This window comes from Mytilus californianus, unplaced genomic scaffold, assembly GCF_021869535.1.
Source record: "Mytilus californianus isolate M0D057914Y unplaced genomic scaffold, xbMytCali1.0.p SCAF_2, whole genome shotgun sequence".
Lineage (NCBI taxonomy): Eukaryota > Metazoa > Mollusca > Bivalvia > Mytilida > Mytilidae > Mytilus > Mytilus californianus.
In genome coordinates, this window is record NW_026262668.1 from 20,065,286 (window position 1) to 20,089,687 (window position 24,402).

Here is a 24,402-nt window from a genome sequence, read left to right on the forward strand (position 1 = left end):
CATCATTTCTATTTGGCCAAGAAAGAATTGATAAAAAGACATGTACTGTGTTGAAATAACATTTAATCATACTTTAGACTCTTACTTAATGACTGTATCTCATCAGTAATTAAAGTCCAACAATCTAGAAGTAATGGCAACGCAGTTACCAACATTTAGACATAATGGATAATATCTCTGTTTGTTGAATAAGAAACAACTTTTTCATTATTTTCAGATATAAATGAGATGAAATAACTTCCACTGAAACAATGTCTAAACAGTTCTCTCCCTTTGTTGAATGAAAAATCAAGACAAATCTTTCAGTCATCCTCTTCTGGAGCTAATCCACCAAAAACTTCTGTTGGTACATGTTGCACTTGCACTTCTGTAAAAAAAAAAAAAAAGATGATAGAAGCCTTATTTTTACATGTACTTTATAAATAGACTTTGTCACTATTTGGGAACAATCACTTATGGATTGTGGCATCAGACATTTTCTTTTGTGACTTCAAAACTTTATGGGAAGATTTATGATGTTCAGTAATGGCAGACAAATTGCAATAATTTGTTCACCTATATAAGCATATTTATGTATAATATGCATATAACTAAGTTGTCTGAAAATTGAAGTATTCATTTTTTTTTTCTTCAAATAATTTGAGATAAATTTTGTTCTCTTAGGGCTATTCCATTAAAAAGAATGTACCAGGGTCGGACGGCAATTATAAAAAATCCCGTTGGTTGTTGATGTGTTGAAGCGTTCATGGCCAGTGGCCCTTGGTGTTTTGAGAAACTAAGTATTGTTGGTTGTTGTTCTTCTTTGACAGTCAGTTTTCATGACTGTCGGTTTCATTGTGTTACTTTTCGTTATTTACTATTATTTGTTTTGCAAGGACTTGTTTTTGTCTCCTGCTCTTATCGTGATATTTTGGAAAACATTACTGTTCCCGCGACTTACGCAGCGGCAGGCGCAACGTTGTATTCTACCTAAGAACCAGTTCCGGAAGTGCAAGAGTTACTTCCCTTTAATGACAAGCGCATGGCGAACGATGTCAAATTCTATTGAAAATAATATTCGGAGGTTCAAATTAGCGGTGGTCCGAGGTCTGCGACCTTCCACTATTGCAGTCTGACTTTCGTTTTGGTTACTAGCTAGGCTAGCATTCCACAGGCTCCAAATACCGGACCCATTCCTATTGACAATGGCAAATACCCTACGTTTTCTCCAATTTTCAATTTGGGACCAAAACTTCCAAACGATCTCAAAATTTATTTTTATCTTTATTATTCATAACAACGATGCTCATTTTGTTCAACTGCTAGCTTTATACTGAAAATCGCCAACAAGTTATGTGTAAATACGAGTAAAATCGTATCTCCAGTCAAAAATAACATTGAAAAACAATGGATGCCCTAAACCGGAAATGAAGACGATTATTATACCGGATAAGATTCCGGGATCGGATAAGGGTAATTCCGGGTTTGCCGATCAAATACAATAAAAAAAATAATAATTCCAGGCAAGTGATAAAATACATCTATGATGATGAAATATAAACACTAGAATTGAAAACCAAAAGATATACGGAAAAGAAAGAAAAAGCATGAAATATTTTTAATATACAGAAACTCAAAATAACTTTTAGTTCACAAATTTTCATGTCAAAATCCAATGAAAATTATGTGACAGTAATTTTTATCATTAATAAATGTTGATATTACATGTAGATGTTTTTATAGAGTATACATATATCTACAATTGCAAGAGGTAATTTCTTGGGTGGGTGTATCATCAGTGAGCAGTAGCTCGCAGTTTCACTTGTTGATTCTTCGTATCCTTTTTCCGCGTCATCGTTAACTTTTTTCAAACATCTCTGAGCCAACAACGCCAATTGGAAGCAAACGTGGCCAACATATATTAAGTTAACAGAACAATCCATTTGCAGTTCTATAGACCACAGTTCTAATTTTCATCAGTGATTTTTATAAGATTTGAAATGTTTCAAACCCTGGTGACCAAATTATATTTTTCATATTTAAGATTTTAAAACACAATGAAGTTTGATCTCATTTCTTCCCTCCAACCCCCCCCCCCCCCCCCAAAAAAAAAAAAAACCTTCCAGTTCCCTCCCCCTCATTCCCAGGTTCCCTGAACCCTGTCCACCCCCTCTAAATTGTCCAGCAACTATAATGTTTAAATAACAATTCCTTTGGTTGTGGTAAATTAGAATAAAATAAGTTAAATATATTCCAGTTGGTTCTTGTATTATTATGAAACGACTTCCTGTTGGTTGGTGTTAAGATACATGGTACATTCCTCTTGGTCATGGGGGTACTTAAAAATTGCCTTCCGACCTTAGTAACTCCTTTTTAATGGAATAGCCCTTAGATAAAAAGTGAATTTCTAATGCCTCTAATCTAAACCTATATGGTAAAATTTATGCTTGTATTCAAACTATGATTATTGCAATCACTAACAAATTCATATTTTATATTAAAAAATTACATACAGAAAGTTTTAATTCTGTTTAAAAAAAAACAAAAAAACATGCTTATATCACTTCAGACTTTTTCTTTTCTGATGTGTATGAAGTTGTGTACAATAATACTCTACCTTCTACGTTTTCATCCTCATCACTGGAGAAATCAGAATCAATGTTGATCTCATCAGGATTAGTTGTTTTTGTCATCTCTCCTAACTCTTCATCTGTAGTATTACTCCTAAAAATAAAAAATGTTTCCGATTAATTGTGTTAACTTAAATTCAAAATTTGATAAACTAAAATTTAATTGGTTTCTGAAAAATATTTTACTATCCTGAGAATTGATTGTACTTTTGGCATATGTAACTATACATAAATATCAAAACACCACAAGTTACGATACTTCATACATGTTAAAATATTTTCTCACTTAAAACTGATTTACAAAAAAATCATAATACATGATCTACATAACGGCAGAAAACTGAAATTCTATTATCTCTACCTAAAGGAGTAAGCCCGCTAAGAACCCTTTTTGGCCCCAAAATACAGCATTTTTACTTGTTGAAATGTAAACTTTCAGCTATTTATTGGAAAGTAGAATACTTTTGTTCCATAAATATGGGTTGTTTTTGACAATACATTGCACATGCATCAGGTACTAGCATCATAAATTCATGCAATATTACTCAGATCTTCACAATTTTAGCATTTGTACTAATTTAAGACAGTTTTTGTCTAAAATGAAAGTGGCTGCATTTGTGTTCAGTCTTAATATTTAAATATATGTTGTTATTGATGATAATGAATAACATATATAAAGTTTGAGACTGAACACGAAAGCAGCCACTTCCATTTTTAGACAAAAACCATCTGAAAAGTGACGTTTGATGGCATATTTAATAGATTTTTCATATTTAAGCTTTAATTTGAGCGTCTTTAATGAATAGGAATTGCAATACCATGTTTGAAGAGTTGCTACTGTCAATTGGGATTTGACAGTCACAAATGCAGTTTTTTCTGGCAATACTGAATTCCTTAAATATATCAATTGATATAACACATGTATGATCTCTATCAGATTTCTGAACGGGGGGACACAAAAACATACTTATCTGGTTTTCATATACAAATCCTTTAAAGTACAATAACAATACCTGACAAATAGAATATTTTTATCTGGTTTGGGTTGATCTCGTAATGATTCCTCTGCCAATTGTTTAGCTTTCTCTTCTAATCTCTTCATGTCATCTGTTGATTCTGTGAATAGAAAAACACATGTCAATATCTGAAGACCCATCGTATCATTTATGAGATACCAATTTTCCAGGATTTTGTGGGTATAGGTGTACCACAAGTTTAAATGTTAAAAAAATACACAATTTATATAGTCTTGTATGCAGACTTTGGGAAACCATGAAATCACATATTCTTGAAAGTACAAGTTAACCTAAATCCATAAAAAATTGGTACCCACACCAAAAAAATAATAAATGAATCCACAGTATATGTAAAGTGTGGAAAGCCTCTTATAAAGATATATTTATATAACAGACAGTTGTAGCATATAGAAATCTTGAAAAAAAATTTCACCAATCAAGGGGCTGTCTTTAGTTTGAAATTAGGAGTGAGTGTTTGCTCTTTGCTCCTTGTTGAAGGCCTCACAGTGGCTTTGCTGTGTTCAATTACTTTCATTTATTCCAAGTGCTTGTAGGGATGTAATGTCATAAATGAAATTGAATACAGATGCTCCCTTCTTTTCTATTATTTTAAACGTTTAATAAATGTGTTTTGAACAAGGGTGTGCTAAAAGGTTATAGGTATGATGTATAAGGAGAAATCTGCTTCAAAGTTATTCAAAGACAATGTAACAGATGCACTTACATCCACATCATTTGGACTCCAGTGGAGAGTTGTCTCATTTGCATTCATACCACATCTTCTTATTTTTATATGCAGAAGTAATAGCTTCAGTCAGAACTTCAGAGTGAGGTGACAATTTAGAATCTTTAAAACTCCTATTCTTATTTCAAAAAACTAACCTGGATTATCTCCCTTGGACCCTGCTGCTGCAGCTAACATCTGAGATGACATGAAGTTCACCTAAAAGTCATAGAATTATTATTAGATCATCTTTCAAACAATTTGTTAACAAGAATATGCATCACAACAAATTATATTTAATTACACTGTAATAAAGTTAACACAACAACAATGAACCTTACACCACTGCATCTTGGGTAGACAATGACAATGTCTTTCACAATGTTCGCATGTGCAAATTTTGTGAAAAAGATACACATGTATACTATTTCTTTTATAACAAAAGTCCACATGCTGATTTGTCTCACTTGTTACTAACCATGATTGATTTTATGTTGATAGTCCTTAAGATAAAGTTTTACTACAAGGATGAAAATGTGGTCAAGATATGAAGCATCTGGGTCTTCTACCCTCTGAAAAGCTTAATACAAATAGTTTTCACAGCCGCCACTGGATTGTAATCCCTTTGTCTTGCATTCTGCGACTTTCATAGCAGGCGAGACAAAATGATTTGTTGGCCTGTCCAGAAAAAATGGATATTGTCAGAACTATACGTTGGGAGAATTTCTAAGCTGTTCTTGTAGCTCTTTCGATTAATTCGTTAAAATGTTGTGCTAGCCAGTATCTTACCTGTCTATTACACACATCACTCACCTGTGTATTATACATAGCTTGTACACTTCTCTTTATACGTAACATTTCCCTGACAGTGTCTTCATTACCATGTTTAATCTCAAACTCTTTCCACACTTGCCAAAAGTTAGGAGCTACCTATGAAACACATAATTGTAAATTAATAATATGAAATATCATGTATACAGACAAATTGAAATAGCAGAATAACTGATAGGACTGCTAATTTTATCTTTCAAATTTGAAACAAGTTTTTTCACATTTTACATGACCACATATAGTTAATAGAAGATAAAGAACTATTCAAAAAAAGTATAAACTTGATATAAATTCCATCTTTTGTACTTGATAAACTTCAATAAATATAACTTTCAGAACTAATTTCAAGGAGAGTAGCTCTATTTTAATAATGATTAGATCTAGCTTGTTTCTGGCTTCCTAGGTTGCAGTAACTGAAGCTGAATAGCAGTATAATTGACAATCAAGCTGTCAAGTGGGCACGTTTATTTGTGTATTTAAATTACCCCCTTTATATTTACTGTAAATCCAGAAGTTGAACTGCTTTTAATAATGATACATGTCTTTGCTTTAAAGGAGAAAAGCCACAAATGGCTAAGATGAAACAACAGAAGTTCAACTCTAAAATGAGTATCTTATGTACAGATATTTAAAGATTTACATTTCTACAATTATACATCAGCCAGTTTTGTGGTGTAAAGAAACCTGACTAGTAGGATAAAATTCCTTCTATATGTTAATCTACATGTATATCAAATCTAAATGTTGCAAAAAATACACAAAATTTAGACTGAAATAAAGATGACAAATATGTTTTGTGTTTTATATGTAAGTATTTACAAATAAGTATCTACAATTGCATCTTTACACTAAATCTGTTGGAAGTGTACTGATTATTATTTATGTCTTAAAAACATAATTTATTTATCTATTAGGTGTAATCTACTTTGAGCTTGTTTTCAGTACATATCAGTACTCTTAATTGGTACTTTGTGCCTTTTGTCTTTTTGTTAGTTAATTTTCGTGCTTAGTGTATAAAGCAGAAAAATATCATGTCTCATTTAAAGCCAACATTGAAAATTGTGTGTTATAAACAAATTGGTTTTTGGTTGTTGTAAAAAGCTCCATTTATTCAGAATAAATAGCTCTAGCTCTATTATAATACTAACTCGAGGATCACAGATTTGTGATGCATGGGAATAAATAGCTCTAGCTCTGTCGATCTCTCCTAACTTTCTCTCCAAATCAGCAAATCTTATACACATCTCTCTGTAATTAAACAGTAAATATAATGTATAAAATACCATAACTTTCTCTTCAAATGCTTAAATTACATTGAAAATAATGAAATTGGCACTGACTGCTCAAGATTACCTATTTGTTGAATTGATTTTTTACAATAGTAAATTTTCTCACAAGAAATTTAAAATTAAGAATAAATAGAAATCCATTCAAATTAGATAAAATGCTCCGCTGGGCGCAGCTTGATACTACCGCAGAGGTCGAACCCTGAACAGTTGGGGCAAGTATGTACACAACATTCAAGCTTGATACAGCACTGAATTTGGATTGTAATTAAATATTTGACACAGCATAGGTTTCTGACACAGAATGAATGTGGTCTAAGAACTTAAAAATTTCTAATTTACCTATTCAAACCATATCATTACTATTTGCTTTTATATATATAAATCAGAAATAACCAATTTAAAATGGAAAAGTTTAAAGAAAAAAAAAGGAAACCCCCCAAAAAATTTTTTGAACCCCCTTATGATTCATCACCCCCAAACTCAATCCCAGCCTTTCCTTTGTGGTATGGTACCTTGCAGTACAATTTCAGAGAGATCCATACACTTGAACACAAGTTATTGTCTGGAAACTAGAAAAATGCTTGTTTTTTGGCCCCTTTTTGGCCCCTTATTCCTAAACGTTTTGGGCAATTACCCCCAAACTCAATTCCAGCTTTTCCTTTGTGATATGGAACATTGTAGTACAATTTCATAAAGATCCATACACTTACACACAAGTTATTGTCATGAAACTAGAAAAATGCATGTTTTTTGCCCCTTTTTTGGCCCCTTATTCCTAAAATTTGGAGGCAATTATCCCAAAAATCAATCCCAGCATTCCCTTTGTGATATGGAACTTTGTGGTACAATGTCAGAGAGATCCATACACTAACACACAAGTTATGTCTGGAAGTTACAAAAATGCTTATTTTTGGCCCCTAATTCCTTAACTGTTGGTACCATAACCCCCAAAATCAATCCCAACCTTCCTTTTGTGGTATTGAACCTTATGGTGAAATTTCATAGAGATCCATTCACTTAAACTAAAGTCAGAGTGCGAAAACCAATGTGTCTTCGAACGACGATGATGCCGGACGACGACGATGACGCCAACGTCATACCAATATACGACCGCAAAATTTTTTGCGATCGGATAAAAAACAATATTTACTGAATATTCAAGAATTTTAGTGTGGACTTATCAATTAAAGAGACAATTTTTTTCAGTTTTAAGGAAATTCTGCATAAAAAAGATGCTATCATGATTTAAAACATGAGTTTTCAATTGTGAGGAACTTAAATCATTTCCAAATTTCGAAATAATAAAACACATCACAAAAATTTCTGAATTTACAGTATCAAAGCTTAAAATAAGTGTATTGTGGAGCGCAAAATAAGGCTGATTATTAAATACAATGTGTAAGTAAAACTCTTTTCTGTTGAAAAGTTTTAAATATAGACATATTACTGACCTTGCTTGTTCATCAGGTAAAACTTCTAAAGCTTTTTCATAAATAGGTCGAGTATAAGTCACGCCATAAATCTCAGCTGCTCTTTTTATATACACATTAAACATCTATAAATTGAAATGTTATCATGTTTTTAAGGTAATGGTATATATTGTGCATTGTACATACAATTTAATCATTAAAATGTCAAGTTATTTTGCTGTTTTAGACTTTTTCACTCAAATAGCCATGGATGGTAAAGATATTAAATCAAACATAACGATTACACAAGGATAAGGCTATGGTATAACGAAAAATTATTGCAAAGGCAAATTATAAGAACCAATTTTAATCATTATCATGCTTGGCAGAAAAAACAGGGCTCTTCATCATAAAACTTTACTCAGTAATCAGAGTACAAAATTTGTGTTCCAAACACCAAATCCAGTATTTTAATTGGTTGATTTCTGAGTCTGAGTAAGATAATTGTGTTTGAAATGTTTATGACTGCAAGGCCGAGTGGGGATGGAGAAAAGGTTGAGAACTTCTCATAGGCTTTCATTGTTCTTACATTTCAGTTTGAAGCCTGTACATGTACCCTAGATCAACCATGCTAAAACAAAGTATCATATTTTATTATCTCTTACAAAAATTAAATTGAAGAAGTAAATGTCTTGAAGATCTTTTCCATTTGTTACCTCATATCTTTCCTCTGGGAGTACAGCTTTTGTAGCTCTGTCATACACAGCCATAGCATGTCTGGCTAATCCATGTTCCTCTTCTAACTTGGCATATAATAAAAAGATAGCTACAAGGGAAAAGAAACAGAAATAATCAATTGTGAAGACAGAATACCATGTATATTGAGAATTTTTAAGGGGGTGTCTAAATTTGAGTATAATTGCCAAGCACATTTCAGTGAGAAAAATGTACTTACGGCAAATTCACCATCTCTCTACATGGCATTGTTAATCTTGTGTAATTGTGAATTATAAGCTCAGCTTAAATATGGCCTAAATGTTTAATGTCAATATATGTCAATAAAAGCCTAGACAAACAAGTGAAACTGCGAGCTACTGCTCACAGAGGATGATACCCCCAGCCCAAATATGCATTTGTTGTTGAGTGATGAATCTGAAAACGCATCACATGGTATAGCTGACTTATATAAACCTGGAACCAAATTTCATAAATCCTTATGATGTAGTCCTGAGAAAGATGCGACGAAAAATATTCATTTTGGTGGATGGATGGACGGATGGACAGATGGATGGACGGATGAACAGACTGACGGACGGATGGAAGGACGGACAGACAGAGGTAAAACAGTATATATATATATGGTATGATATTTCAATACACATCTGTATACTAGTATATGTTTGTATTTCTGTACAGCAAAAACAATTCTTCTGTTAATAAATTTTCTTGCAAATAGTTAACTCTATTCATAAATAAAAAAGATGAGACAAAAATCCAAGGACAAAAAAGGAAAGTCATCTAGAGGTCAACATTTGTCTTCATTCTGAGACAAGTGTCAACACAATATTCAAAGCTTTAAATCAAATCTTAAAAAAGTTGGTGTATTCATATTTTTAATGATGCTTTTTGAAACAGGTGAGAGTAATTATATATACAAAGTTATATATATAAAGCAGGTATATTAATGAGAAGAATAACATCAAAGTAGTGGATCATACCTTTAGCAAACTTCTGTGGACAGTTTTCCAAGCATTGTTCAAACAAATCTCTTGCTCTTTCTAATTTAGTTCCTCCCTAAAAAACAGAAATGTCAGACATTCCAATGATTCATTTATACTCTAGCTTCTGGTAAAAAATATTTCCATCAAAAATACAAAACAGTTACCTCTATATTAATGAAAAATAAACAAATCAGTCCATTTTAGTTATTATTTCAGTATAAAATATCATACAACAAAAATTCCGCGAAATTATTTTATTGTCATTTGTGACTAAACAAGTTGACGTTGAATAATATAATGTTATTTATATCATTATATGGTGGGTTAAAGGGAACAGCCAAAACAGTATTACCTGAACATGGCTTTCATGGTTGACAAAATTACTGTATGTGTCCTATTCGATTCCAAATAATTCATAGCAGCTGTAGAGTTGATTTAAAAAAAATCATGAACAGATGAGTCTGATGAAGTATCCAGTGAAAAGAGTAAAATATTTGGAAAACTGTGACATCCACAAATTGTCAACTTAAATATGTCACAGGCATCAGTTTCTTATAAAATTCATAGAAGGCATGGACTATTGTCAAATTGTTTTAAAATTATTGTGTAGAACAAAATAAAACATCAGTTTTTGATTTTTACGGCAGTGAAGTTAAGCATGGGTGCAATCTAGGTACTCCTCATTACAGAATCTTGAGGCATTTTGAGTTGGGTTCAAGCCCATTTTTCTGGGATTGAGTATTGATTCAAAATTAAATATGTGGAAAAGTAAATAAGATACAATCTACAAACTAAACACATAATTTAAACTTTTGTCTGTTTCTTAAATAAAAGCAGTTGAAAAAACTGTCAAAATAGGTGTTATATATATGGGTACCCTCATGTTACATTCATTCCACTTATGGTTTAGTTAAACCAGTCTTGGATGATTTTTTTAACATGATTTTCTGAAGACAACCTAAATACTCGCACCAAACTAACTACCAATGTTTACTTACATATCGTTCTATAAACTTAACCAAGTACGTGTTCCATATGTCGTATACATTTGGCCATTTAAACAAAGCAATTCCTTTCTCATAGCCTTTGAAAGCTTCTTCAAAATAATTATTTTCTTCTAAGAACAACCCATAGTTTATAATGATCTGTGGTGTAGCGATCCGTAGTTCTATAATTCTGTCATATACAGCTTTACAAGTCTGAAAATAGACACATATTTATATTGTCAAGAATAAAAATATAATTATATACAGGCCTCTCTCGTTAACTAGAAACTGACGAGACACTGTCACTATTTTTAATGATCTGAAGTTTGACTCAAGGGATGCTGGTTGAATATCATGGGGAGACAATTCGAAATTGCACATAATAAAACCATTATTGAGTATGCTGTTGATCTGATTGTACATTGTTTTAGTGGACATGGATTCAAAGAATGTTTTTCATTTCAGGGGGAGTTTATGTTTTCTGTATATATCAAAAAACTGTATTTTTTTTAAATATGGCAACTTTTTATCTTTTTAACAGACTATACTAATGAACTAGTAAATCACTGAATACAGTCTAAAACATATTTGCTCAGTAATAGGAAATGTAATTTGATAAAAAGAAGCATCTGTATGCCTTTGACAGTGACTTGTTCTATTGTTATATATGGTTAATCATTAGTTCTTTTCAATTCACTGGTTTATAAAAGTTATCTCTGATATTAACAGGTTTTATTGGAACTGATGACCTTAACATAAGATAAGTACTTTTCCTGAACTTTTATTATACTTTTTTTCATGAACCCATGTTGTTCCATTACAGAAGATTAAAAGGATTTGGATATCAAAGGAATATTTAGGGTAACAATGTTCATGTGCCTGACTGAATTGTCTCATTGTTGGTTGTATCTATGGTTATATCTTATTACTTTTGTCATTCAGGGAATTTCCTGTTTATGGTAGATCTTTGATAGTCTCTTTAAATTCACTCACAACTTTTCTAAACTCTAGGCAAATAATACTGAATGATGTCATGTTTACCTTTCCCTTATTTTTCCATTGTATACGAACCTTGAATGTACCAAAACTTTCCTCTAAATCAGCATATAATGACCAGACTTTCAAAGATTTATGTACTCTGTCTTGTACTGTTTCTGACTGTAAAATAAAATATTGTAAATAATTGTAAAACTTCTGATGTTGTTTCAAAATATTGTAATGTTATGTAAATAGTGTAAAAATTGCTCGACATTTACATTTCTTAAATTGGAAGTTGACAATGGACAACCAAAGTTGCGCATAATTGAAATGATTCAGACTCTCCAGAATCTGACTTCAATGAAAAATTTCTGAAAAAGGTGCATTTTCCAAACGTTACAGAATAAAAATATGTTTAACCAACAATTGTTTCATCACAAAATGCAATTTTGATATCCATCTCTAAATAAGTAAGGCATACTATATCATGCACCATTATATATGTATTTCATTTTGTACACAGTTTTTATGGGGCATGTTTTTGTTCTTTACTTTGTAAAGCATTCTATTCAAAAAATTTAATCAGAACTTTTTTATAGCTTTTTATTTTGTATACACACCTGTCTTTTGTTGAAGACTTGATTTCTTGATGTTTTTATTTTGTATAGACACCTGTCTTTTGTTGAAACAGTTGATCTGTTGATGTTTTTGTTTTGAAAAGACGCCTGTCTACTTCTTTAATGATCATGAAGTGGGATAGCCAAACAATATTTATACAGCATAGATATCTATACACACAGAACATTTTTATTTGAGTAATTTTTTTAACAAGAGTTACAAATAGATTGTATTTTTATTACGTTTGGAAATTAATGTCACAACAATGTTAAAAATTGGGGAGGGGGAGGTGTAATATGGGGAGACAATTTGAATACAGAAGGGATTACCTCATCATGATAAGAAACTTTACGTGTGGGAGGTGCTGTTACTTTCTGCATCAACTTCAGTGCTTCATCAAAATGGCTGTAAATAAAAAAAAAGTTTCAAAGGGAGATCATTATTTATAATTTCATATGAATATATATATGGAGAAAATTGTCTTGCAGAGTTTTGTGCTCCTTACTATAACTTCATTTAACAAAGAATCTAAAGTTACAAAAAAACTCCATTTCTGACCATTAAATTTAGAACGTAGCACATATGTTGCATTCATATGTTGACTTCTAGATGTCTTTTGGTTTTTTGTTGTTGTTGGGTTGCTGTCTAATTGAAATATTCCCTGTTTTTCTTAACCTGCCAGAGCACCATATATAATTACTATAAACCAACTTAAATATCGTGACTTTCACAAGTTGAAAAAATAACACTGATATAAATATAAATGATCACAAATACAATGTATGTCAAAATAAAATTTTCTCATATAAGAATACATTTGTACATCAACAAAGTAGTAAATCATGAAAATGTTTGCAAAGTCAATTAGAATAGGTTAAATGGGAAAAAATATTTGTGAATCAAAGATAAGTTAGTTGACAGCATTTTAAAATATTCAAAGAATATTGCATTGTACAAGATTGATTTTACTGTTAAGATTGTTATTTTATCTCCTTCCTGTAGATATTACATTTTGGATGTTCTTTTGAATTTAATAAAAATTTTGACAAAATATGGCCTGTTTCTGTGACTGACTATGGCTGTTGGTCCTAAAATCGTAAAACCAAATACTAAAACCAGTCCTCAAAGAAGGCTGTTGAAAACAGTTTCAATATGCCTCTACAGCTGTTTACTCTCTTTTTAAAGCCTGGATCATCTATATGTTTGAATCAATGCAAGAATAAATAGATTAAACAAACATTTTAATGACTTACTCGTGTCTGATTTCCATTTCCGCCCATTCACACCATACAGATGCTAAATCATCGACATGTTTATACGGCACCTTTACTGCTTTATCAAATATTACTCTTGCCTAAAATGAGTCGTTTAAATTTAAAATATTATATATCTATAATAATTTTTCAGAAGTATCATATTATTCAAGAATGAGATTTCTCTAAAACTGTAATATTTTACCCAAAAGAAGCTGCTACATGCTACACTGTGATGGTGTATTACATTTGCAGGTATCAACATTACATTTGCAGGTATCAACATTACATTTGCGTATGAAAATCATTAATTTATCTTTATATTTAACTGTGTTATGAATGCACGAAAATGTAATAAAAAGCTGTGCACAAACGTAAAAAAAATTCGTCCCTAAATGCATGCAAATGTAATGCCCCCGACTGCGAAAGGCATAATAAACTCCTGATTACCAACAAACCATAAGTTTAATACATGTTCATATCAAGATGAGCAACAAATTATGATTGCATCACCATATAAAGATCATTAATCCCTTATATCAATTCAATAAACTTAGTGTATTTGACACAAAAGAGATTTTTAACGTTTCAGCCAATCAGAACCCCTGGGGACCATGTTAAAATGTCAAATCAGATTGAAAATCATAAATTCTGACATGGATTATACAGAGATTATTATTTTTAATTTCTATGGCAAAGTATTTTTAATGAAGATGCTGGTATTTACATTTCTCTTACAGTTCTATGTTAAAATATGTGCAGTGGTGGTAGCCATCTTTGATTTAAAATCAATATCAAAATAAAATTTAACAAGCATTCTGAGAGTATTGCATGGCAATACATAGTCCCCTACCGGGTAAAAATTCATTATACTGGAACAAAATGCTAACTTGTTATATAACTTGCCATGGTGTAAACAAAAAGTAAGTATCATGTCAATACCTTCAAGCATGACTAAAAACAGTGTGGAAAACTGATTATATGAGTGAATTTTTCAAGTCCAAGGACCATAACTCTGCACAAAATTATTAGACTGAAACAAAAATTTGAACTTGATCTGTAACTTGTCATGATAAAACTATATACCAATTATCAATCAATATCGTATAAGCATGATGAAAAAAACATTAGATATGATTAATAGTTCTCTAAAATTAGATATGATGTAATACAGTGTATATCTATTTTCAAATTATAATAAAATATAATTAATAGTTCCAAATATTTTTTCTTTCATTTGTCACAAACTAATATAGATTTGTCACTTATCTATAAAATGTCAACAACTTTTATCTACACAATGTAATGTATTGAAATATATACATAATAAAAATATATTATTATCTAATTAAAGGATTTCTCTTCATATTTTTTTTTTTATATATAGCACACAGAAAATTAGTTTATACTAAATAACTAACAAACCTGCCAAAAAATTCTTCAAATAATTGAACAAAGAATGTCTTTAAAAAAATTAGTTATCTCCCTTTGTACAGAAATATGGTTTAACATAGTACTCTAACATTAGATATGGTCCAGAGTTATGGTCCATAACTCTAGATTAAACCATCAGACCGGAACAAAATTTGAACTTGATCTATAACTTGTCATGATAAAACTATATACCAAATATCAAATCAATATCTTCAAGAACGAAGAAAAAAAGTGTGGAATGCTGATTTGCCGGACTGACAGAAGGACAGACAGACAGACAGACAGACGGACGGAGTGCAAACCTAAAGTCCCCTTCGACTTCGTCTGTAGGGGACTAAAAAGAGATCATAAAAATAGTCACCAATACATGATCAAGACAAGCATACTCATTTATATTCAATGTAAAAATTGTCTTACTCATCATTATATAACTTTAAAATACCTACATCTTCAATCTGTCCAGCTTTTTCATAAAATTTAGCAAAATCCACCCACAACGTATGTGGCTTCCCTGTGGCTAACTTTGGGTCCACAGTCTGCACTGCCTCTGTGTATGTGTTTATTATCTGCAAAAAGTTAAAAAACAAAAATACTGTATTCCAAAGAAAATTCATAATGGAAAGTCCTTTATCAAATGGCAAAATCAAACGCTCAAACACATCAAACGAATGGAAAACAACTGTCATATTCCTGACTTGGTACAGGCATTTTTTTATGTAGACAATGGTAGATTGAACCTGGTTTTATAGCTAGCTAAACCTCTCACTTGTACAGGCATTTCATCAAACAGAAAGATAAGTCAACCCCATTTACTTTGTGTTTGGATGTCAAAGAGGCAACTAATGGGGTTTGTGTAGTAATACCGTGGATTCAATTATTTTCATGGATACCAATTTTCCTCAATTAAGGAAATATTGTATTTTTGTGGTTATTAAATTTCATGGTTTTACCAAATTCTGTATACAAGCTTAAAGATAATTTGTACTTCATTGAAAATTTGAATTCATTGTTAAACTATACCTATGAAAATTGCTATTCCACGAATAAAAATGAATCCACAGTAATCACAATATTATTTCCATGGTTATTACAAAACTAAAATGTCATTTAATTTTTTCATAATTTTTGGTAAAACTTTGTCAACAGAAAGGTCAGGAATTGATACTTTGTAATCAAACAATTATTACGATAAAGAGCATTATTACGATAAAAGGGTTCATTACGATAAAGAGTATTATTATGATAAAGAGGTTTTAATATGATAGAGTATTATAACGATAAAGAGGTTTAATGATTTGCTTACCTCTCTTGGTTTGTCTTTAAATAATGTTACTCTTTTGTGCCATTCATGCACATTGTGTGGATTCTGTCTTAATAACACACTGTCAATAATAAACATATTTAAGATGAATTATATGACTAGGTTGTGCCATTCATGTACAATTAGTGAATTATGTCTTAATAACACACTCTTATTCATCAACAAGTTTAATTGTAAATAAAATGACTTGCTTATTCCATTTGTGTGCATTGTGTGGATTCAATAGCCTACTATCGTTCATAGAAATATTTTAATGTAAGTAATGTTACTCCTTTATGCTATTTCTATATTGTGTTAGTTATGTCTTTGTAACATCTAATAACAGATTGCACTGATGCTACAATTAAGCATACAATGTTGGTTCAATGGGTTTTTGTGTGTGCATATTCTAGCCATTAGAATTACACACTAGAAAATTGCTTAATTCACATAACTGTTCAATGTTGTTTTTTAACTTGTGTTTTCTTTGCAATTTCTAGCAATGAGAATTAAGCACAACAAAACTATTAAACTAACAGACAGAATAAGACTTTATCAAATCAAAATTTTCATTATTTCAACAACCAAATATTTTTCATTTATTATAAAAAAGAAGATGTGGTATGATTGCCAATGAGACAACTCTTCACAAGAAACTAAATGACACAGAAAATTAACAACTTAAGGTCACCGTACCATTATTTCTTTTCTGAAAACCATCAAATAGGTGAAAAAAGAAATAATTGTGGATGTATAAGTACCCTGCCACTTCCACTTTTTGTTTTTGTTAATTTTTCTGCTTTGTATCCATCTTTTGAGTTAAGCTCTTTTCAACTGATTTTTATAGTTTGATCTTATGTTGTACTATTACACCACTGTCCCGGGTTAGGGGAGGGTTGGCGCCTTCAAACTAGCTTAACCCCACCACATTCTGTATGTGCCTGTCCCAAGTCAGGAGCCTGTAATTAAGTAGTGTCGTTTATAGCTGTATATCATATTTGTTTTTCTTTCATTATTTTGTACATAAACCAGGCCGTTAGTTTTCTCGTTTGAATTGTTTAAATATGTCATTTTGGGACCTTTTATAGCTGACTATTCGGTATGGGTTTTACTCATAATTGAAGGCCGCACAGTGACCTATAGTTGTTAATTTCTGTGTCATTTGGTCTCTTGTAGAGAGTTGTCTAATTAGCAATCGTACCACATCTTCTCATTTTTATATAATGAGCAGATGACCAAAAGACAACATACCTGTTTAATAGAAGTAATCGTCTGTCCATTAAATTTTCTAATCTGGCTAATCTAAGTTCAAGGTCAAGATCATCTGAAAATGAGAAACATCATTTGGTCAGACAGTATGTGACCCAATTCCCGAATTATTATGTTAATACATATTTAATTTTACCATTAAAAAAGATAATATTTGCGTGTAGAAATAATTCAAAAACTTGAAATCAGAAATTTTTCTTATACTGAAAAAAAAGACGAAAAAATATCAGGGAAAATATGAGCTAGAGAAAAATATGTTACCATTTTATTGTTTCCAGTAAATCTGATGATTTTTTTGCAATACTGTTTGTTCCATTGACTTTTAATTGGATGATTCAAATTTCTAAGAAATAAAACCCTTGTTATATGAACCTTTGGGGCCCTTTATAGCTTGCTGTTTAGTGTGAGCCAAGGCACCATATTGAATTCTGTACTTTGACCTATAACTGTTTACTTTTTACACATTGTGACTTGGATGGAGAGTTGTCTCATTGGCACTCATACCACATCTTCTATTTTCTACTTAAATTCATTCCCAATCACTGAACTAACAGGCAATGGATAAGATATAGTTTCTATTTATTTTAACCACAACTTTGTTCTACTTGGGTGTACCTAACATTCAACACTCATTTACATCCACTGATTTGGAGAAGACATACCTTCTATTCAACTTTTTTAGACTTGAGACAATTTACAGCTTGACATACATTGAACAGACACTGTTTTATGTTGAAGACTGCATGTTGACCCTAGATGTGTCTTGGTTATTGGTGTTGTAGGGTTGCTGCCTCTTCTCTCATTGATATACATTGCTGGAAAATGATATGTATGACAAATATAACCAGTGTCCTATAATTGTTAACTTCTATGTAATTCAGTCTCTGGTGGGGAATTGTCTCATTGTAATCATACCACATCTTCTTACTTTTATATAGCTATAACAAATACCTTCATCAGAAGCTCCAGTTTCTTCCATGGTCTGAATTTTAGCACCAATAACATTTTTCTCAAACTCAGCATAAGCATCAAACACTTGCGTGAAATCTCTGACTGTTAATACTGTCTCTATAGCCTCTTCATATATATCTCTTGCCTGTGATATAATAATTGATAGATTAATTGATGCCTGCTTAATGTCCAATGGCAAATATTCCATGCATATTGTAATATTGTAATTGTTGCATACATTATTTGTATATAAAACTGGATTTCTCTTATAACTGATTCAACTGTTTTTTGTCATTTGGAGAATTTGGTGTCAATGGTAGATCTTGATAATCTCTGTGAAACTTAGACACAGTTTTTTTAGACTTGGGCAATTTAGAAGATTGCAAATTCTGCAGACACCTGCCTATTGTTAAAGAAAGTAAGGCGACCCTTGTATGTCTTTTGGTTCTTTTGTGTTGTTGGGTTTTGTCATTTTGATGAGTATCATTACTTTGATTCAACAGTTTCGTTGTAGTATACCGGTACACACTTTCATGGTAAGAACTATAGATTATCGATAGTTTTTCAAACGAGAGGGTGTTTCTCAGCTACAATCTCATCAAAGGGTGACAGCCCTGAGATGAGATGTGGCAGAGAAACATCCTCGAGTTTGAAAGACATTGATAATCTGTTTATTGCTATTTTGCCTATGACGTCATTGATGTTTACATTGTCTCTTGGGCCCTTAGTTTCTAGCGATAATTTTCTATCTCAAGCAAGTAGCATGATATGAAAATTATCACAAAAAAAAATCAAAGGAAATATACACAAAATAGCCATGACAACAACTATCATAGTTACCCTTTCAAAATGTCCTCCTCTAATGTAATAATCTGCCATTGAATTCCACAAGACACCTATCTGATCAGTGTAGCGTTTCAATCCCTGTCTTATGATTGGTTCAATTTTCAATGATGTCACTTTGTCTGGATTCTTAGCAACCAGTTCACAGAGCTCATTCCAAAGCTGAAATAAAAAAAATAACAAACATAATGTCTGCCCATATGCAACACAAGTAACTGTCCGATGTGAGTTTTAAGACAAAAACTCTAACGGGTATTTCTTTAAATTCTTAATACTATTGCAATCATATTAACAATGTTAGTTGATGAAAGGATTATCTATAAATAGCTTTTTTGTAAATCTAAAAAGTAGTTCAAGTAAAATGTTACCTCCAGTGTTTTCTGAAGATTTCATATAGCATCCTGGTGAATAGGGAATATGAAATACAATCTTGTTTATAAACATATATATATGTGTCTATATATAGCAATAGCATCACAATCCATAACACAATCTATAAGAAAACCATTACAGATAGTATCACATTGAACCAATATAACATCACATTTCCTTGATGATAAAATCCCTAGACACCCTGTTAATAACCAAAGATAGGACAGGACCATTTGTTCTCAAAACTGATGTTAAAGATTATTTATGCCATTGGTGGACACTTGTATGCAATATTCAACAAGTTGGATAAGAACAATCTAAATTACAATTATGTTCCATAATCTCCCACTCAAACCCAATTATTTCAAGTGCTGCGATTGATTACTAATTAATTTTTATGACATGTAAGTGGTAGCTGTGGAACAGTAATTCTAATGGTCCTTTTCCGATTTGTGCGGACAATGGTCAAAAATATCATAAGGACCTAGGGGCTACAGTTCTGCAGCTATGTTAGTGGTTGCTTCATTGGCAACAGCCCCATCACTGTTGTCTATCCCATCATGCATTGTATCATTTGAAAGACTGGAAAAGATATGGGGAAATAAATTCTCCTTTTATTTGATCATGAGTTACAATAATTCTACAATCTCACTAAGCTTGCATCTTGAATTATACATTTAAACTATCAAAAATGGAGAAATATCTTATCACACTAACAAGAGAAGGAGAATCTGTGTTTCCCTTGCCTTATATAACAGTACCTACTGCAGCTGAAGTAAAGATTATCTCCCTTATTTGATTCTTAGATTTTCCTTCACAACTGTTATTCATATTATCTCCATTTCCTAATATTGAAATTAACCTTACAAGATGTTTTTTTACATTTTCACCCTTATCTGGTTCTGTCTATTGTTAAAATTATTTTACTTTCCCTCATTTCCAGAGTATTTCAACATACTAATGTGAAGATTATTTCCCTTTATGTGATGTCAATTATTTCTTTAACCCTGGGCTGACATTATTCCTTCCCTTAATGTGCATATTACACGCCTTTCCTGATGTGCAAATTATCCTCCCTACCTCAGTACCTTATATGAAGGTTTTTTTCCTCTGCCAGGTGTGCAGATTATCCTCTACCTGATTGAAGTTTTTTTCTGTGCCACATGTGCAGATTATCACTCCCTCCTTCATACCTGATGTGATAGGTTTTTCCTCTGCCAAGTGTGCAGATTATTATTTCCCTTACCAGATGTATAGGTTTTTTCCTCTCCTTATTGTAGATTATTTGTCGTACCTGATGTTTCGATTTTCCTTCTTTAGAGATGTAACTGTCATCATCAATGATGTTGACCAATCGTTTAGCTGCCTCATCTAACCAGTCAATGGATTTTAAGTATTCTATATAATCTTCGGTATTCTCCTTTTGTAACTTAAAAAAAAAAGAAATATATGAACAACTTTGATCCATATATTAACAGTCAAAGTGCTTGTCAGAACTGAAGAGTAAAGATTGCATTCATTTTGCAGTGGGAACTAAAAACTAAACATTGCATTGTATTAAGCATTTGAAGCCAATACTATGAATTGGGAGATATCTTTCTTTATCCATTATCATAGCTGGTTCAACTACAATTATGGACAAAGGTAGATCACTGCAATTCTAAATATTTCTTTAATAATGACATCATTAACATTTTTAGAACAAATACTAGATTCATGCATCATGAACTATTTATGTATTTTTTTTTACAAGTATGGTCATAAACGTGCACATCATTTTGTTACTTGACTATCTAAGTATATAATTCATTGATAAATATCTGGATGTTCATGGATAGGATGTAAAGAATGTTGTGCTCAATGCAGTAAATTGTTTTTTTTAATCTCAAAAGTAGAGATAAAGTCTGGAAAATTGATAAATATCAATTCAGCAACATAAGGGTTTTGATTGCATAAGACAAAAAACATTAATAAAACTGCAGTGTTTTTATATGATAATGTAAATATAAAAAAAAAAAACTTAATAAAATAGTATTGAAAGTGTAATTTTTATTTATAGTCATATCATTTGTACTGTAAAATTTGAATTTGTTTAATTTGTTTAAATAAAATATCATGCATAAGTCTCAAATGCATCTACCTCAATTTATTTGAAAAATCACTCTCAGTTTGTATCTGGTATATTGGTTTTTTTTATTATCAAGAACAGCTTGAGAATGATCTAGGAATAATACATTAATTGGTGTAATAGTCCCAGGAATGATTAAGCAATTTAATTTATATCAACAACAATTTTGTAATCCAGGACATGGATCCCAGGACATTATGTCAGTTGTAATTTGAGATTCCCTGAATGATTTGCGGCCTATAAATAAAAGATATCTCCCAATCACATATTGATTAACTGATAAAGAGCTATTTTTTGTTATAAAAGAGATCTCTTATTAATGGAAACTAAACAAGCAGCTGAGCACAAGCTGACCACGCATCATACATTTGCAATCAAATTATCCATCAGCTGTTTTTTTTTTTTTACATTTAAAGTTTAATTCAATTAATAGCAAAAAATCTTTAGTTAATTTTCACCTCTTAACCTACCGCATATTACCACTGTTCAGCTTGTAATAAATGAATATAAAACAAATCAGCTGAGTGATTATGCAACATCTTGTTGTCTCCCTTATACTGATTCTGATAGCAACTTGACTTTGCCATGAAGTAAATCAGCTGCCGAGTTTTATTAGCAATTTAAAAACAATTTTGGCGACTTATATCGTCATTCCGCCAGCAAGATTATGGCCTGGGAACTCAAATAAAATGCATGAACAAAAAATCACTGTGAAGAAAAATGGAAAATATTGACAATTATAATTTCTACTATGTTAAATGAGCATAAAATGCGGCTGGAAGAATTATTTTGATTCTTATAGGACAAACACATATCTATTGAGTTCCAAGCACTTTTCTTGTTGCTAAGTAATGTTTGGTTATTCCCCTTTTCTCCCATTTTGAATATGTTTATTGAATGGCATATAATTATGATGTAAATAAAGGCAACAGAAGTATACCGCTGTTCGAAATTCATAAATCAATTGAGAAAAAAACAAATCCGGGTTACAAAATAAAACTGAGGGAAACACATCAAATATAAGAGGAGAACTACGACACAACAGAAACACAACATTAAAATTTTCTTAAAAGCCAACTAGAATATCAAAAAGTTTTTACAACCAACTAAATAATGTATTATATCAGGAATGACATTTTAAGAGTACAAGAACAGGCCAATATCAAGTTGTCGCATGTGTTACATACCAGGAATGACATATTATGAGTACAAGAACAGGTCAACATTAAGTTGTCGCATGTGTTACATACCAGGAATGACATATTAAGAGTACAAGAACAGGCCAACATTAAGTTGTCGCATGTGTTACATGCCAGGAATGACATATTATGAGTACAAGAACAGGTCAACATTAAGTTGTCGCATGTGTTACATACCAGGAATGACATATTAAGAGTACAAGAACAGGTCAACATTAAGTTGTCGCATGTGTTACATACCAGGAATGACATATTCAGAGTACAAGAACAGGCCAACATTAAGTTGTCCCATGTGTAACATACCAGGAATGACATATTAAGAGTACAAGAACAGGTCAACATTAAGTTGTCGCATGTGTTACATACCAGGAATGATATATTAAGAGTACAAGAACAGGCCAACATTAAGTTGTCGCATGTGTTACATACCAGGAATGACATATTCAGAGTACAAGAACAGGCCAACATTAAGTTGTCGCATGTGATACATACCAGCACTCATACGTCATATCAGAAACATATTTTGACTTCTGTAGTTTTGACCTGTGGTTATTTTAAGTTGGGCTTTTATTAGTATGCCACTCTTTTTGCTTGAAAGTCAGACAGGAGGATTTTGTTATCCATTTAGTCCTTTCCCAAAGCTTTACTCTATACAGTATATTCTCTTGTAAATTATATGCTCATGTATGTAGCTAACATAACGAAATATTGTGAAAAGTGCTCTGTTCTGTTTTTCTGCTAACAGATTTAAGTTGACATACATTTTCTAAACAGATTATATATACCTTTAAATTTCTTCTGTATATTCTAACTGCACTCTCTGGCAGATCATACATTTTTGCAAACTTCAGATATAAAGGCCAGATCCTATAGTGTTGTGTTATTGGTAAAGCTCTGAGGGCTTTGTCAAAAGTACGTCTGGTCTTAGTTATTCTACACTGGTCCATCAAATACTGACAATAGTCCAACCATATTCTGGGCATCTGTAATGAAAAATATGAACTTGTAAACATGGGAAAGCTTGGAGGGCTGTCTCAAAGGTAAAACTACACTGGCCCATTAAAAACTAATAAAAGCTCTAATCTTATAGTATTCATGATAACTATTGCACATGTGTAATTATGGTTAAATTCAAAGACATCATTCAATGGTATGTGTGGTTAACAACATGGTAAACAAGATCTATTTTAAGATATAAGAAAGGAACTAATAGTTTAACACTACCGGTAGTTCATTTCAAACCTGTGCTTCCTTCTACACACAACAAAGTAATCAGTAAATTTTTAAAGTCTCAAATAAAAACTGGGATGAAAAATATTTATAGATCACCATACAATGCCGTGTTTGTTTGTGATGCAGATCCATGTGATTATCTCCATTTACCTAATGATGTTTTAGGTAGATTGAGGGTCTAAATTAAAATCCATAGAATTTTAAATAATTTGTCAAAATGTAGTTTATATCATGCCTTT

The 24,402-nt window shown here is 31.6% G+C and overlaps 1 protein-coding gene and 1 long non-coding RNA gene across 2 annotated transcripts in view; both read right to left on the reverse strand.

The window, feature by feature from the left end:
• The window catches only part of LOC127729452 (uncharacterized), a 140,395-nt gene that overhangs the window by 93,954 nt on the left and 22,039 nt on the right, over positions 1–24,402 (reverse strand). The gene's annotated exons all lie outside the window — the stretch shown is intronic.
• The window catches only part of LOC127729436 (pre-mRNA-splicing factor SYF1-like), a 36,464-nt gene continuing 12,105 nt past the window's right edge, over positions 44–24,402 (reverse strand). The window contains exons 4-23 of the mRNA XM_052237266.1: positions 23,716–23,913; positions 20,898–21,032; positions 19,229–19,393; positions 18,389–18,533; positions 17,420–17,492; positions 16,172–16,250; positions 15,315–15,434; positions 13,435–13,535; positions 12,511–12,586; positions 11,657–11,743; positions 10,598–10,798; positions 9,597–9,672; positions 8,595–8,704; positions 7,921–8,024; positions 6,329–6,428; positions 5,163–5,279; positions 4,508–4,568; positions 3,623–3,725; positions 2,597–2,703; positions 44–367 (exon numbers count right to left, since the gene is read on the reverse strand). Of these exons, the coding sequence (XP_052093226.1) occupies positions 303–367; positions 2,597–2,703; positions 3,623–3,725; positions 4,508–4,568; positions 5,163–5,279; positions 6,329–6,428; positions 7,921–8,024; positions 8,595–8,704; positions 9,597–9,672; positions 10,598–10,798; positions 11,657–11,743; positions 12,511–12,586; positions 13,435–13,535; positions 15,315–15,434; positions 16,172–16,250; positions 17,420–17,492; positions 18,389–18,533; positions 19,229–19,393; positions 20,898–21,032; positions 23,716–23,913 (2,223 nt within the window). The 3' untranslated portion in view covers positions 44–302. The remainder of the gene's footprint in view (positions 368–2,596; positions 2,704–3,622; positions 3,726–4,507; positions 4,569–5,162; positions 5,280–6,328; positions 6,429–7,920; positions 8,025–8,594; positions 8,705–9,596; positions 9,673–10,597; positions 10,799–11,656; positions 11,744–12,510; positions 12,587–13,434; positions 13,536–15,314; positions 15,435–16,171; positions 16,251–17,419; positions 17,493–18,388; positions 18,534–19,228; positions 19,394–20,897; positions 21,033–23,715; positions 23,914–24,402) is intronic.